The 17,721-nt window shown below is 38.4% G+C and overlaps 1 protein-coding gene across 8 annotated transcripts in view; it reads right to left on the bottom strand.

Annotated features, from left to right (window-relative positions):
• ERCC6 (ERCC excision repair 6, chromatin remodeling factor) overlaps positions 1-17,510 on the bottom strand; it is a 49,623-nt gene extending 32,113 nt beyond the window's left edge. For 4 of the 8 annotated variants that reach the window (XM_075504904.1, XM_075504907.1, XM_075504906.1 and 1 more), the window contains exons 1-6: positions 17,422-17,510; positions 16,787-17,020; positions 15,802-16,235; positions 13,134-13,254; positions 10,598-10,706; positions 7,991-8,717 (exon numbers count right to left, since the gene is read on the bottom strand). In XM_075504904.1, the coding sequence (XP_075361019.1) occupies positions 7,991-8,717; positions 10,598-10,706; positions 13,134-13,254; positions 15,802-16,232 (1,388 nt within the window). In that variant the 5' untranslated portion in view covers positions 16,233-16,235; positions 16,787-17,020; positions 17,422-17,510. The other 4 variants (XM_075504905.1, XM_075504903.1, XM_075504909.1 and 1 more) reach the window with 4 other exon arrangements.
• Between the last annotated feature and the right edge of the window lie 211 nt (positions 17,511-17,721).

Raw genomic sequence — 17,721 nt, 5'->3', positions numbered from 1 at the left:
TGCTGTAACTGGATGGAGGAGGACTTAACAGGACGCAACAGCTTTCCAGTACACCTCCAGTTTCTGAATGACAAACATTACAGGTGAGTGAATAGTCCATTTCCCTCCTGGTAACATTTTACCATTTACCCATTATACAAATGGCTTCTTGTTAGCTTAGGTTGCCTCTGTAGCAGCAAAAAAAAAAAATGGCAAGATAATGGATTAACAGAGTTCTAAAAAAAAAAAACCACAACCCCCCCCCCCAAACAAACTACAAAAAACAAACAAAAAACCCCCAAAACCCCAACTCCCTTCCCCAAAACACACTCCATATTCTGGGAAAAAGGATTTCTGAACTATTTAAAAACATGAGGAAATTCACATTTTCCTCTCTTTTCTTTTTTTCATTTTTAAAGTTATTTATCCTGATTTTTCTGTAAAGCTCTGCATTGCTTTCAAGCATTTGAAGATAAACTGCATCTAGAGGTTGACAGGCAAACTGTATTTTATTTCCAGCCTTGCTATGCACAATCCAGTGCGCTTTAGGCTTATGGGCTGAGTGCCTTATGTTTTCAAAGCTACTAGCCCAATTTTATCCATGTCAGGAAAAAGAAGCATAATCGTAAAAATGTTAGTTAATTTCTGGCCCAAAGTTGACAATATCATCAGCTATGGAAACATAACTTAAACAGTTTCATTATCTTGATTTATATCCTGACCTAACTAGCCAAAAGGAGGGGGATAGAAGTCACTGTTAAAATTTTTCTCAAACAACTGCTCATAAGACCACTACCATCCCTGACATTTTGCACTTCCAACCTGGCAAACAAACCAGAAGACACTATAAAACATCTCAAGCATTGCTCCAAATCTTTAAGACTTCAGCCATGCTGCTATCTAGCTCAGTCATGTTAAGAGCAGACATGACTGGCACAACATCACATACAGCACTGCAACTCCTTCCAGCCTCCTATGAGAAGCGCCTTCTCCACTAGAAAAAAATCCTATCAGCTAAAACCATTTAAAAATCAAACCTGATTCAAGTTTTCTGTCTTGAACACATTAGTGAATGGAAAAAAAACCCAAACCAACCCAAACCAGCAATGACGGTCTAGTGTTCCCCTTGTATTTAACTACATAAGCAGTTCTGGGGGCAATTGAACCAACGATGCCTGTCTTGCTAAGGACACGACTCTGCATTCTCTGGTATGAAATAAGGTGAAAACACTAAAAGAGACTCTTCTTGCTGCTAAGTCTTTCAAAATCATCTTCCACGGGGTCTGCAAACTCAAAACAAGACTTAAGCTCAAGCTGTGTGTTCTCCAGTGGCAGCATTAGTAAAGTTTCTCTTGTCTTCCTGACCACTTACTTCAGTGTAACTTGTTGGAACTTCCACTTAAAGGTTTCTGCATCTCTGGCAAATTTGTTTAAAAAAACTTGGGTGAGGAACAAGAGAACAGGGAAGAATTTCAACACTTCATATACAAACACCACAATCATATACCCTTTCTAATGAAAGCAAGCTAATTATGGCAGGTTTCTAGATCAGCTTTTCACCGGTATCTTTTGAGAAAATACTTACAGTCTGCCTTTATGGAACCAGTCACAAACTTGGAACTGTGGTACTGTTTTATTAAGTGAAAATAAACACCACCATCTCCAAATATACACAAGTTACAGTAACTGCCAAAAACAATTGCACTGAAAAACTAAGACAACACAATGCTGGACAGGTTTAGAGAACCAGCTTCACTGGAATATATTTCTATCTCTTACGTCAGGAAGTCTTCAGAAGCAAAAATCATGATGGAGAAAAAAAGCAGCATACGCAGGGGGAAAAAAACCAAGACAGACAAAGACAGTCTGCAGTTTTCTGATTAAAAACTGATGAGTTGCTAATGTTTATTATCAGAAATAATATTTTATATAATGAAATATTATTTCATTATATGAAATCATGTATCTAGTTAAGTAGTAAAAAAAGAACGTACTAAAAATATATAAAGTGTCAAAGTTTTCCCCACAGATACTTTTATCTATCTATCCTAACACAGGAATAGAAATCTCTATCTTAGACTAGCAGTCTGTTTTAGATGTTCGATTTAGGAAAATAACATTAATGATCTGGAGTCTAGCAGGCAGATATGATACATTCTAGAGGCACAGCATAAAAATGCATTTATTTTTGTTCAGTACTACAATGTTGTGCTACCAGGCACAGATGGTCAACTATTCTTCCAAGTTCCAGAAAAAAGATCAACAAATTGACAATTGCTCAAATTGACAAATGCTGACAGTCATTGCTTCAGACTGTGTCATTACTGGAACTGAGACATGTCAGAACTTGATTATTTTATCTGACTGGGTTATGACAAGACTCAAACCAAGGAAGAAAACTCCTACTTACCACACTAAAAATCAAAACAATTGTAGATTACAAAGCTAGGTAAAGAATCCAAATTAAACTCAAGCAGGGCAATAATTTGTGCAAGAGTTTGCTTCCAATTCTATATTCCAATATGAATCACCACTAGTCAACACTGGAGCTTCAGACTCCCCTGGGAAGAAGCAGATTGCCCTCTAGTGTACATTAGAAAAAGTGATCCACAAACAACCAAGAAGAAACGTTTCTGAGATTAGCTTGTAGCTGTCCAGGAATTTAGGCACTTCAGCTTAATATAACTACTATAATTTCTGCAAGAAGTGTGATCAATGTTGTGATTTCTCTTACAATTATTAGATACCTAGAAAATGTGAACTTAATGTAAGACATCAGCGTGAACTTAACGTAAGACATTGTATTAAGATATTCTACACTAAAACTTCATTATTTTCTTTTAAAAAGTGTAAATACCTAAATGGCTGAAGCAATGGGAGCACAAACACTATTTACCAGACCAGATCAGTCAGCTGGTCAGCTTGGTCTTGTCCCTTTCCCCAGAAGTCAGACTTTGGAGGGAGAAACAGCAGTAGCTCATATTTGACTTAACTACACAGTAACATATTGACCATTTGGTCAATATATTCCTTATGCACCTCAGTTAAACATCATTAATATGCCTAAACAATCAGAAAATATAGGTTTTACTGTATCACCAAGGTGTCTTGAAAATAAAAGCATAACCTTTGAGAAATCTATTTCATGTTGTCCATGGTCACTGACACAAAAACAATTTTAGCCTGAAAGTGCAGTATGAAAGCCATATATCATACAATTAAATCTTTCTTAATATAAGAATGTATTCAGATACTAAGCCCATTTCCCACTTATTGCAATACCCTAGAAAGAAATTCTGCATCCGAAACAGTAATGAGCACAATTTGATAATTTTTTTTTTTTTTAAAATACAGTCAGGAACCAAGCTGAGTGTTTAATATAGTTTGCATTTGTGAAACACAATATGTTTTCTATTTTATACAGCTAAGAATCCCTTATAGATTATGCTAATTTGCTAAATTGAAGCATTCAGCATTACTTTTCTGATCTAACTTTTTACGGTCTATATGGGTGGATTTAATTGGTACATCCTAACAGATGAAATACATGCAGTTAGTACCACAAGTCTCCATAAGTAAATTAAGACTGATGTAGACAATTACACACTTGAGCTTAGAATGAAAGGTGTAGTCAGCGAGTGAGCCAAAACATATCTTCATTTGTGTCTTGACTTTGTCATTTTAAAGAGCAGTTAGGATGCTCTAAGAAAGTATCTTTCAGGAAAGGTAATATTTAATCCTTTTTTAATTTCTAACTCTGAAACATCAAGAGATTCAGTGACTCAGATACTTCAAAGAGAGCTAGCACATGAAAACTGATCTGAGAAAAACCACTTATTTTTACGCAAATTTTATTTTTTGTTTTGATTCTTTGTATCAACTGCTTTGTGCACTGATAGCCACAGCTTCCAGCTACTCATCTGCTTGGATGTCACTTGGCAGACCTGGAAAGAAGCAGCTTTCCTAGCCTTGCCTCTGAGCACTTGACAGCAATTGAAGAATTCAAACAACTGTCCTCGACAAACTATACAGAATACACAAGAAAACACAGACATGGCACTTATCTCCCATAACATGACAAGTAATTCCTTCCTTGAAGCAGCAGGCAGATACATACTGACAAATGCTATGGGAATAGTGACCATAAGACTGCTAATTTTGTGGTTTATTTTGACTCCAAGCTATTACCTTATGCAGATACTGTGTTAGTGATGTCAATAATATAACACATTAACTAGATATATTATAAGCAGCAAAAATTACTTGGTTATACTTATGCTTTGCATTTTAATACATGCAAAGGAAAACTCTGATTAATACATTAAAAAAAAAAAATCTTTATAAGTTGCAGTTTCCACGTCTGCAAAATCTTGAGAATAACACAAGAAAACCATGCAGCAGTTTTCTTGTTGAGAACAAAGAAAAGGTTTATTTCCTATGCATTTAATCTGCATAGAAGGTTACTTTTGTTTTGTGATCCTAGGTAAAAGAAGCTGACAACAGGTGCATTTTCACTCATTCCATAGTCTTCAAAGAAACTGGCTCTGCCATGACCTGGCCATTCCACCAGGCAGGAGGCCACAGGTTAAGATTCCACCAGTGCCAATTCTGAACACTTCTAGACCAAGATGGTCACTGTCGAGTACAACAAAATACGATAACATACCTGTTGATGGGGATCAAGTCTGAGACCTTCAGCACCATCCTAGAGACTGATTACCTAATCCTTTGGGTTCAGCTAGTAATAGTCAGTATGAAGGACAGTTGGGAGTGATGATACACTACTTTTCACTGAATCTTAAACTTGCCTTTTAGCTGCTTGACAGTATCCTACTTATTTACCTTACTCTCCATAACCCTGATGTTCCTTGCTACTGTTCATTATTCTTGCAAGCTATGATTCACCTTAGACATTAACCTTTTCAGAACAGAAGATTATTCCCCTGCGTGTCTGCATAGCAACATGGCTCCAGTAACAGTAACTAGAGAAAGGCAAGACCCACGCAAGGGAAAAGAACTGAAATTACTGAGAGCATGAGCTGAATTCTGTACAGCTAACTTTTACTTTTCCATGTTCCACTGATCTCATCTTGCTTTGGGTGACTAGGCCGACCACTGCAAGTAGCTTTTAGAAGGAAAGGAAAGAGCCGGGTACTCTCCTGCCTGCCCTGTTTACTGCAGATAACACCAGCTCCTGTTCTGAAAACAGTCTCTTGTTCTAGAGATGCTTTGCAGTCCCGCAGTTAGCTAATTATCTTGCTTTAACAACATCATCGTAGTTTCCCCCTGACACAGACCAATCTTTTCAAGTCCCATCTCTGAAAAGTTTTAATGTTAAGGAAAGTCATTTCCAATCTTTAAGACTGTAGGACTGTATTTGGTGCCAAGCACAAGACTAGATGTTCAGAAGACTAAAGTAATCCTAAAGGATTTTCCCCTGCCTCTCTCAGGGGTAAAATATACCATAATATCATCCATTCATTTGCATTCAAAAGTAAAACTGACATGAAACAAGACATAAATGTAAGCAAATGACAGCATTTCTATAGCATTCTTAATATGTTTCTTAATTCACTACATTTTATTTTCTCATGGCATTTCCCATAATGAAGATTACCTGGGGGTGTCAGCATAAAAACGTCAATGTGGACAGCTGCAGCTTAACAGCCACAATAACTGTAGCTATGAAATTTTTAAGAGATGTAGTGTTTTGGTAGCAATTACACTTATTGATATTTCTAAAATTCATTTAGGCTTTTATTGTAACTTTAGTAACCAAAAGAAATGTAGTCTATGATATGACTTTGCTAAGGATAAATTGTCACAATCTTAAAGTTATTAAAAATGTGTTTGAATGAATTTAAACTGTGAGTCATATTAAAACTTTCAATCAAAATAAATTACTCTTGATGAAAACACTGAATTAAAAATGATTTAATATTGGTCTAATTTAAATGTGAAGAGTACAGTTTTATTCAATAAAATAGTAAATATTTTACCAATTAAGTACAATTTTTGTTAATGCATCCAATAACAAACATATTTCTTTTTGACCCTTTGGACATGGTTCAGATTAGCCTCTTGCCGAAATCTTCTATTCAAGAGCAATAAACTACGCTTTAACTTTGAAAAGCAGCATCATGGGATTGCAAATCTATTGCCTCATATCAGCTCCTGATCTGCCTTTGTAACCTGGGATGTGAAAGTGAAGTTGGGCTCTTCCTACCTGAGGTTTTGTTACCAGTAACTCTACAACTGTGAGTACCTCTGCTATCAGAAGATAGCTCTTCCTCCACAGCAGCTCAGGCTCTCACCACAGGAAGAGATGGTGTTTATACCTCTACTTCTTGACCCCTTCTCTGATACAGCTTCATTTAAATCCATAAGATTTTATATTTCCACAGAAGTGTAAAATTCAAGTCTCCCAAGCATTAACCAAGTTCCTATGCTAGGCCTTATCACTACATCAATCACCCTTCACTGACAACCCTAATATATATTCTTCCTTTCACTCTAGAGCAGCTGTTTTCAAGTTGGAATCCATGATTTTCTAGAGGACTATAAAACTACTTGAAGGACATTCACTAAAGGTAATTAATTAAAAGTAAGCATGCTATCAATAAGCTGAAGTTCATTATATGAAGCTCAACCCTTATACTAGAAAAGGGACAACATGCCAGTGGGTAAAGAACAATTAAAACAAAACAACCATTTTAGTGATCTTGATCTTTTTGACTCCCAGTATGTGCAGAAATGTCTCAACTTCACTGGCATGCCTAGTTAGCATTTTAACAGCCTAACAAATTACATGTCACTTCGTTGCCCCTTCAAAATGTTTTCCAGGCAGTTGTGAAAATGGAAACATTGCTCAGTCTTATTGTTAGGAGCTCAACAGCTATGCTATGAGTAGAGAAAACATCTCAACAGCACACTGTAGCTACAGAGAGATCATCAACACAGAGGTTATACAAATGTCATAAATCACAGATTAGCACAAGATGTTTCAGCTGCCATTTTCAAAAATAACTTGTGTTCTTAACTGTATTTCCCCACCTCACATACTAGATTCTCCTTAGAAACCTTACTCAGTTTACAACCTTAGGTCATCATAGCAACAGAAAACACCACTACTACCACCATTGTCACTGTCTCTTTAGATAAAGATGTTTTTACCCTCACTCTCATCAAGAACACAGAGGAAAATCACTGTCAAATAGAGCAGCTCTTTTTAGACTTGACTAACAGCAGTATAAATGTCCAGTCTTCATTACTTATGTCTTCTAATATAAGTTATGCAAGAGATATCACATGCTAATAATCAAATAATATAGACATTGTCCTTTCCAGTATAAATTTTTTACAAGTTTAAATTCAAAAGATCCTTTTAATATTGATTTCAAATAAACCTGTTAGCCATAAAAACTATATGTAATTGCCTCGGATTTCAATAAACTAACAGATTCCACAAAAATAGTATGTAACTATAATTTATTCAAATGGTTTCTTCTTGACTAGCAGTTAATTATTTAAAGCCGAAAACTAAGCATCTCACCCCACCCCAAACCAAAGATTTCTCTCTCAGTGGAAAAGTGCCATCCCTCTGAAGAGGGAGGACATTGTCTGTCGACACTGTAATTTTGCCTATCAAACAGAATACTTTTTTTTTTTTTAAAGTAGGTATATGATCTACAGATGAAGCCAGTACTTAAGTATAAAGCTGTCAAGTAATACGTTGTTTTATATATACTCAATTTTGGGCACATTCACAGTTCTGCAAACAACGAACACACACTGATACACAAATAGCTTATTACTGAAGGGCCTATAACAATCAGAAAAATCTAACAGCAAAGTCCTTGTAATTAAGAGGTATGTCTGATTCTTTTTGGAAGGCTATGATCATTCTGACTCTCTTGTTTTCCTTACTTCAGTTCCTAGCAGTGTATTACATTGCCCTTTGCATGTTCAATATCATTTGTTAATGTTACCAATAAAAATGTCTAAGACTAACCTTAGTCTCTGTTTATAATAGTCTTCATCTCCATCATCTCTCCATTTCTTTACTTTGCGCTTCCCCAGTGTATGCTCTTCCTCCTCAGAGCTTGGAAAGAAGTCAGTATCATCTTCAGCTTCTTTAAAATCTCTCTTCGCCAAATATTTTCTTTTTCTTGACAAATTCCTGAGTTCATAATCAGAATCATTCTCAGCATGAGAAGATGCTGGCTCTTCCTCCTCTTCTGCTGCTTCTGGATCAAAGAGCTCCTCATCAGGTACATACTCAGACTCTCCACTATCATCTTTCTGTTCACACTTGAACTTCTTGGCCTCAAGATATTTCTTTTCTTTTGGAATCTTTGCCTTTGACTGAATCTGAAGGGCATGCTTCTGAAGTTTTCTCATGTGCTTTTTTAAGCGCTTATCTGTTTTTGACAGGACTTTACCCCTTTTTTCCTTTGTAGTAGATGTGGGAGCTATGCACTGAACTTTTTTGGCTTGTGCTTTCTTCTTTGCTCCTTTGCGAAGGGATAACTTCTTTCTTTCAGATGACAGCTTAGCTTGGTCTGCTAAGTACTTCTCAAAATCAGATGCCTCATTTAGCATTAATCGTCGTGGCTTCCTCTCTGGCTTTTGAGGTATTTTAGTTCCAAATGGAGTCATCTGGCCAGTACGAATAAGTTCTTCCCACTCTGTTTCCTGAACAGGCATAAGCATACTGCCAAGACATGATGGACCAGCTTCTACAACAAAAATCAGAACATGCAGCATGCCTTTAACACCTTCTAAATAACTCAAACACAGGAACAAGGGTGTGGGGGTTTTTTCTCCCTCCAAGCTTTACATGCATTCAGTTCAGTTTTTATATACAACTAAAAGTCCAAATTATCATCACACATAATGCTTGAAGTTCAAAAAAGGCAAAACCCCAAAAAACCCAGAAGGCCAAAAGAGTCAGACTGTAACTTCTACTTCAAACTACTTCTCAAACTTCATATAGGAAACATTACACATACTATCAAAATGCAAATACTTCCAAAACAACACACAGCAGCAAGAACTACCATAAAATTACAGTCCACCATGGCACAAGAACTCTAATGTGCTCCCTATGCTGTCAATTCAACCCATGTCACCACGTTCAGTGCAAGAAACCACTGCATTCCCATATGCAGCAACATTGTCCATTTCTATTTTATTGTTGATTTTTCAGTCCTACTCATAAGCTTGAAATTTGACATTTCCATTACCATACCAGGACAGACACACAAAACACATAAAAGACTGTCTTCCCACATACTTCAAAAAAAAAGAAAACAAACCCTATCTTCCTACTCTACAATACTAATATTAGGATTATGACTTTAAAAGTCAGATTGGCTGCACAGCACGTTGCCATAAAAGAGCACTTCAGTTAAACTGCATACACAATTACTACACATATTAACAAACTATAAAGGTGTTTGAAACCAAAGATGGGGGGAAAAGCTCTTGAATTCAGGAAGCTGAAGGGGAATTCCAGCCTGAAATCTATTATTAGGCTCCAAAATTTCAGAATAGCTGTACCAGAATTGCCAGCATGGCAAGCTACTGTATGTGGTCCCATTCAAAAGCACTGTATCACCAAAACATGTTTAACAAGTAATGATGATGCATCAGGCATGAAACTCCTCCCTCTCCACCCCCTCAGTTTCTCAAACTATTGGAACTGCTCAAGTCCATTTTTTCTGTCTTGGGCTCCATTCACTTCCTAGTTACATTTCATTGCACTGGGTGCCCGAGTTTTACTGCATGAACCCATTCAAAGAAAAACGATTAAAGATGCTTTTCTACTAAGGAAAGTTTACTGAGGTTTTGACTCCTGTAAGTTTTGTTGAATCAGGAGAGAAGCATGAGCTCCAAGAGATCTGGAATCCACTCCAGCCACATCCGCAACTGACAAACAGCACAAAGAGTTTACACCTCTGCAAACAACCATATAACCCAAAGGCGATGCGCAGATGTCAATGGGCTCCAAACTTGCTCTCCAGAATACTGCAGATTAGTGATTGTGGCCAAGACACAGCCAAGCTGGAGTTACAAAATCCAAGCTCAGTTTGCAGGCAGCAGTGAGAAAGAACACCTAGTGAAACACTGAGAGAACAAATATCCTGCTTTGCAAGAAGCCTTTTTTTTTTTTTTTAAATCACAGCGCAGCCTGAAAAAGAGAAGCACTCCTCCCTTCCATTTCTAGTGATACTTCCCAACAGTACAAGACAATTTTGTTAATGCTGATTGATAGCATCCAGCATATAAAATGTAATTCAATCATGATGTTAGTCATCTTTATCAAATTAGCTGTGAAAAAATGTTAGGATTTCCAATTTATTAAGCCCAATACTCTAATGTGCCTCAGCCGTCCCTACTGAGCTGAACACGGATTAACATCCATTTTTTAAAACTTCCCACATGAATATGCCAAGATCTGCAATTCTGCAGGTGCAGAGAATAAGTGTTCTTAACTCTCTCTTTGAAAGCAAATCACTGAAATTTATTTCCTTACTGGCAAAGAGCTTGCAAACTAGCTTCAACCAAAAAGCGCATTACATCAAAGTAGAACAGAACTTTCAGCCTTCTCCCATACCTTCATCTTCCTCGAATTCGATCTCATTTACTTTATCAAGAATCTCTGTTCCACCAAGAATTGCTTGGAGACGCTTTTGTTTTGCTTTGATCTTCTTTAGCTGTTGCTCCTTGAATGACAAGTAGATACATAATTTAATTTTTAATCTGGTTCATAAGCTTGCTATCCTTTTAAATAAGACTTAAATTACTACATTTGCAGTATTTTCCACCAGAATCTCATATTCAAATGTTCACAGTATCACATTTGAACAAAAAAAGTGCAAAAAAGTGTCACCACAATATCTGTAGGGCTCCAACCCGCAGAAAACACACAATTTTGTGTGTACAATCATCTTACAATATGCATACAGTAAGGTCAGATTGTTTATACACACAAATTTCACATGCACGTTATGCATTTTTATGTACATCTTTTGAGGTAATTTTATGAATGTGTTGATTCTAGTGAAGGAAGCCCATCAAGTGGATTAGTGAGATGCACAGAGAACACCAAAAGATTTGTTCATGATTTGCAAGATTGGGTTAATGGTTAATAAGCCACTAAAAACAGCTATGAGATTTAATAAGATTTTTTTATCTATCATCCCACAAGTTTTGGAATGTTTTGTTAGAAAGAAACTGAAATCGTAAATCAGTCTATCATCCTGATATATGTTTGTACACAGTTAATTCAGGAGTTGTCACAGGTAATTTAACAGCAAAAACCACAAAGTGAAATGACTTTAAAAAAAATAAGTGAAAAAAATCAACATTACAGATGCTATAACAAGTATAGTTCATTACAGCTAATGAAAATAATTTATAGCTAGCTCTTCTGTTACACCTTTTATCTGACTGTAACAGCATCAACTGTGTATTTAGTGGTAACATGATTTGTTGGTGCTGCTAACTTTCATTTACAAAACAAGAAATTCCAACCAATAGAACAAAGACATAGGCAATGTAACTTTCCACATTTGTAACTCCATTCTTTGGCAATTTTTCCTTACCTAGAGAGGCACATACTTCAGTAAAAATCAAGTTCATGGCAAAATGAGCACATTTTTTTTTTCTTTTTGGTGAAGAACAGTTCACTAGCCTGCCCATGTCTTCACGTAGCACTTTACAAACCGCAAAGGGAAAGTATATTCATGTATGGTACAATATATATCTCCTGCGTATGCACTATTATCCTTGCTACCAGAGTACTTTATATCATAAAACACTCCCTGTATGACAGCTCTAAGGAAATAGCTGTCTTGTAGCAGTCATTAATTTCCCATTTGTCTCAGTAACAGAAGAATTCAGTCTTCTTTAACTATTTTTTTTTTTTAAATATTACAAAAGGAAGAGGACTGAAAGGCACTTCTCCATGCAAAAAGTAGCTCAAGACCAGCTTTAAATACACTGCATGCCTCCAAACAGCCTCCAAAACACTCTTGAGATTATTAGGACCACTTTTACAGATTATGGTTTTCATACAGGGGTTTATTCTTACACTTCAAGGACTGTTAGAGATGGCTAACAATAAACTTGCAACAAGGTTTGAACTTCCCCTGCAACTAACACTTGCATAAATTACTTCAAGTAATATGAAAACAAGCAAAATACAGTGTCCAATTACATGATCACCCTTTAGTGGCAAGTCTGGTTTAATGCATTTCTTCCCACTACTTCCAGCTACTTGTTCCTAGTCCTGTGCCCCTCACTCTCTGAATTGGCCAAATTGTGAGCATAGTGTTATCCAAGTTGCTGAAATGACCAAGGTTAAAAAACAAACAAGTGAATGAGTCAGTGCCAAATGGCCTGAGACTGGGAAGAAGTGTCTGAGGGCAAAGAACAGTAAGTTTTTCAGTCAGGCTTATCATTAGAGAAATACTAGGGTGAATTCCCATCAGACTGTGAGCTGATCGAAGTGCTACATTCCTGACCAGAAGTTTCCCTTTTCTCAAATTTTCTTCCTATTCACAGCTGTGTAAGTCTATTGCTTACATTACCCTGATGCCTGCTAGATTGCTCTACAAGCTCCTTTAACTTACTACTCTGGCAGAAAAAAGCTGGAGCAGTTTCTGCCAAATCAGTGAGTTAAAATGGCTCACAGAAAGGAACAATGTGTACTGGTACAAGAAAGATGCAGACAATGAAAGAGGATTAAGGAAAGGAAGGTAGGAAATGAAGACCATGAGAGCTGAGATTTAGGTCAGCTATTGAATCATGCCCTAACAATGCTTTGCTAATTCTCCAAACACTACTGGGAGGGATTTAATTAAATTAATGCAAATCAGTCTTCTGAGCAGGTCCTGGAACTTCAGTTTTACAGCTTGTTCTGAAACTTAGAATTAAAAAAAAAAAAAAAATCAGCTCTCACTTTCACATCTTTAAATCAGTTATTTACATTTTTTGGTAGAAAATTAAACCATTTAAACGGGAAGGAACAGCAATTGTCGACTGACTCGGAACTATATAATTAAGCAAGAGTTATATCACATAATCCAAACCTTAAGCCAAAGTACAAGCTAAGTATCGTCAGCAGGAAATTAATGTAATCCAATCACCTTGTTATATTTTTGCCGTTTTACAGAATCTAGTTTTCTGTTTATATCTTTGTTCTCAGCAGCTTGAGGTGAAAGTTGCTCAATAATTTTATTTATTTGTTTCAGAGATGTTGTACATGATCTGAAAAAACAAGAAGATTGCAATGCACTAGTGAACTCTAGAAAGAAAACCAGCACATTCTCGATTCACACAATTTAGAAATTCCAGGAGATTTAAGGTAAGATTTAAAAAAAACCCAAAGGTAAATTTCTAAATAAGCATCTTACAACACTGGAAATACTAAACACTTTAAAAAGTTGTACATCATAAAATATTTAAAAAAAAAATGTTGCTAATAGTAAAATTCCAAAGGCAAGGAAACTGAACAAACCACTGCAATATTTAGTACTCAAAAGTTACAAGTCTGATGATGATAATAAGCAAGTGATAGTGGTTGCTTTTATTAATGAAGGTAAACAAAACACAAAACAAAAATCTAAATGGGAAATCCCACGTTTTCATTTTCTAAAACTGTTTTAATAGTTTGATGCCATTATATAAGGAAGCCTATTTCTTTTACCTTTACAATGTCTCTTTTACACAAAGAATAGATTACAAGACACAAACACAGTTTCAGGAAGACAGACTAGCTCAAAGAATTAACAGCACATCAACATTAAACTTTCCTTACCCATGCACTACCATTCTTCATGTTTCCATATACAATATGAAATTCAGGTTGAACCACATAATGTATCCAAATATCACCTGTTTCTGCTGTTGAATTCATTTGCAAGGAAGGAGGCACTGCGCCACCGTCAGATGCAACAAATCTAGGTTTGTTGATTTAAATAGAGTATTTCATAAGGATACACAAATGAGCATCTCAAAGCATTATAAAAAATATCAAAGAAAACTCTTTACAACACCTGCAAAGTGGCCATTATTCCCCTCGTATGCAAAGAAAAGCACTATATAAGTCTTTTCAATTGTCAGGAAGGAAATTGTTGGGCCACATTTCTCTCCAGCTCTAATCTGGATTCTACTACTTCTCCTAGGAGACGGATTCTACCACCTCCCCAGCTATCACTGCCATCTTCACTTCTCCGTTCTCTTTCAACACTTTTGAACCATCTCAACCCCCTTCTCAATCTTCTGTTTTGTTTCTTTGAAGTATACCATTCTCTTGCACGTCTCCTACCTTTTGGCTTTTGCTTCCTTGGCCCTAGGGTCTCTTGACACAGACTGCTACTGTCTTCTTCCACAAAGCTTTATTTAACAGGACTCCGGGATTTAAATAGGATTTAACTTCAACCATTTTTTATTCTCCTTCTTCTGCTTAAATTTGTGTGTATATTATAGAATCATGCAGCTTCTACCACGAACTCTGTGCCAACTACTCAAAAACCACTTCTTGCCTGATTTTACCTCTAGTCATGCATTCACCACGTTACAGGACTTTAACCAACTCTATCACACTCTACTCGTACATCTTTACTCTTGTTAGTCCCTCTGCTCAACCAGCCAGCTACATCTCTGCTAATTTTCTCCAAAATCAACTTTCAGACTTGCACATTACATCTTATACAGACAAGGTTCTACAGGTCTGCATAAACCATTTGCATCCCCTCATGTAAATCTCATTTTATGACTTTAAGTGGAAGGTGAAAATAGAAGGGTAAGAAAAATCATAGGATGCTTCTTAAAGAAAAACAGGAAAATATCAACTAATTGACAGTGCATGCACCACTCTTCCAATAACCGCATAATCTAATTGCAATGGTTACGCTGCTCCATTCTTCCTCTCAATGACCATCTTACTCATTACATCCTTCTGCTACATAACATCTGAAATTAGGTTCCAGTTTTGCAAACTTACTTAATTTCACATCTCCACACCCAAACTGGAAAGTTAATGAAGTGCATAAAATTAAGCATACACGTAACAAGAGAGCTATGCGAGAGTTCATATCGGTAATGCAGGTCTACAGCACTCTTGAGCGCTAAAAACCAACATTAATACAATACAGTGAAAGGTGCACAGGTAGAATTATTTACCTGCAGTAGTTCATCCAGTAACTCTACAATGAGACTAGAAACAGAAAGGGAGAGCTAAGATCAAAACTCAAAAGATTAGTGGCTCCTATCCCTCAAAGTCTTCTACTATCAATATACCATGTTAATTAAGCATTCGATTCTTTTAAGGTGTCACTAAGTACTTAATATAAGCACCTGTGATAAGATTGTTTTGATTGTCGTTACACTCATGATATGGAGCCATCCAAGTTACAGAAAGCACATAACCAGAAGCAGATAACCCCATGAAGCATACAGAATTGAAGAAGTGGAACTTTTTCTGACTTTGAGTAATAGAGTATAATGCAGTTCTCCACTGCCCAGAAAACAGACATGCATCTTGGTAAAGTAGGAAACAAAGCAGAAAAAGGAGACGCACTGTCCTCTACTGCCTTGATGCATGACTGAATTAGTCAAATAAGAGCAATGAAGCATTACTCTGATGTGAAAAATATTTTCTCCTTTTTTAAAAGGTGGGTGACTCGGGAGAGTACATGTGATCTAGTGCTTCCAAAATATCTTTTCACTTTCCAGCTTTTAAAAACGTGAGATGCCAAGCCTCACTAGATAAGTCAGTAACAGAAAGGAACAGTAAGAAAGGACACAATTTACCTTAAGTCATCCAGCACTGACTGATATTCTTTCTCCGCATCAGCTATTTTTGTTGCTTTATTAGCTTTGTTAATTGCATTATCTACTTGCTGAAGAACTCCTTGCTCCAATACATCCTGGTCATAGACATCAACTCCTAAACCTTTGAGCTCAGCAGCCTGTGCGCTATATGAGACAGACTGAATCTGCTGCCTGTCGATCTGTAAAAGGGGTTGTCCTCTTCTGGGCACCTCCAAAGGAACAGCCATGGAAGTAGATGATTGGCTGGCAGAGTTGGGAATTCTAATACTATCACCCAGGTCACCGTTACAAATGCCATTTTCTTGTTCAATTCCCAATTCCTCAGCATTATGCAGCCAATTATTGCTTGAAGTAGTAACAGGGTCTTGTTCTTGGCTAGTGTCTGGCAGCTGGCTGTTGTCTGTTGGCATCCTCTGCTCAAAGGCAACAAAGAACAACCACAGCATCATAAGAACGTTCACACACACACAAAGTTCCTCATGAAGACTGTGCCCAAATAAAGTAAGCAAAACAATGAGCATGTTTCTTTATGAGAAATTCTTGTTACAAAACACCTAGTAGTCTACTCCTCCATGAGTCCTCCCCCCAAAGGCTTCTCCACACTAATTTCCACAATCAAAAGGAAAAAGCAGCCAAAACTTCTTAAAGACAACTATATGGAATACTCCTCCAAGACACTGATATCAAGACAAATCAAACAACCTGTAAAAATCACTCTCCTTGCCAGAGAGTGAAATCAATCTTGTGTGTAAACGGTCATGCTCCAGAAGGCTATGACATAACAAAAACATATACAACTTAACATATCCAAAAACAAAAAATACAAGTTTTTGAAACAGGATAAGACTTGTCAGTGAAAGCACTGATGAGAACAGCTGGCTGCAGGCTTTAGTTTGACGATTCAGCTTTGAAGTAAAACATAAAGCATCCTAGTTGTTATGAAATTAACACTGGACTGACTTACCGAGGCAAGCCTGAAGCTGGTATTGTTTGAAGCCTTCAAGGCGAGACTGTCTTCTGAAAGGATGTATTTTTTATCAACTTCGGGGAGAAACAAGTGTTCTTAACTTGCAGGAAGACATTAATAAGGCAGGTGGGCTTCATCAGCAACCTCTCCTAGCATGGCAGCCCGTGGATCTCAGTCCCAGCTCACGGTTTTCTTCCATCAGCTCCGAACACGCACGCAACGGGCTCGGCCCTGCATCCACACAACAGGTTCCATGACAACCCCGCGCACCGGCCAGTTCCCCTCGAGGGACCCCGGACCCCCTCCACCTCCCACCGACACCGGTCCCCAAGTTCCCGTGCTTCGCCACCTCTCTCTGCGAGCAAGCCCGCAGCCGGCGGGGCCGGGACAGGACCGCCGGCCGAAGGCTGTCCCTCGGGGCTGGCGACAAGGCCCGGCCGGGACAGAAGCGCGAGGGGCTGCGGGGGGCGCTGCGGGGGGCGCCGCCTGCTCCCGTCCCCTGCTCGGGCCAGGCAGGACGCGGTCGCGGCCCCGGGTGGGGGGCGGGGGGGGCCGCTGGCGGCCCTCGCGCGCGGAGGAAGAGGAGGAGCAGAAGCGGCGCGCGGCAGCCCCGGCCCCGGCGCGGGACTCACCTCGCCGCTCGGCACCCGGGACGCCTCACCGCCGCTGCGCAAGGCGCATGCGCGGCGCACGGCAACAGCGCTCCGCCACTCACCGCCCGCCCACGCCGAGCGCGTATGCGTCACTTCCTCAACGTCTGTGACCGTCACAGTTGCGCATGCGTCGCGCGGCTGACGGCGGGGAGGTGGCATATTGCGGGGCGCTCCGCGTGGCTTCCCGGCCGCCTGTGGCGAGGCGGCTGGTTGTGGAGGGAGCAGCCGTGGTCGGCTGTCCCCGAGACCGCTCGCAGCCGCTGACCTTTACCGTCAGGC

The sequence above is a fragment of the Mycteria americana genome, chromosome 6 (genome assembly GCF_035582795.1).
Source record: "Mycteria americana isolate JAX WOST 10 ecotype Jacksonville Zoo and Gardens chromosome 6, USCA_MyAme_1.0, whole genome shotgun sequence".
Classification (NCBI taxonomy): Eukaryota; Metazoa; Chordata; class Aves; order Ciconiiformes; family Ciconiidae; genus Mycteria; species Mycteria americana.
The sequence above is the reverse complement of the archived record's forward strand: the minus strand, read 5'-3'. Positions and strand labels throughout refer to the sequence as shown.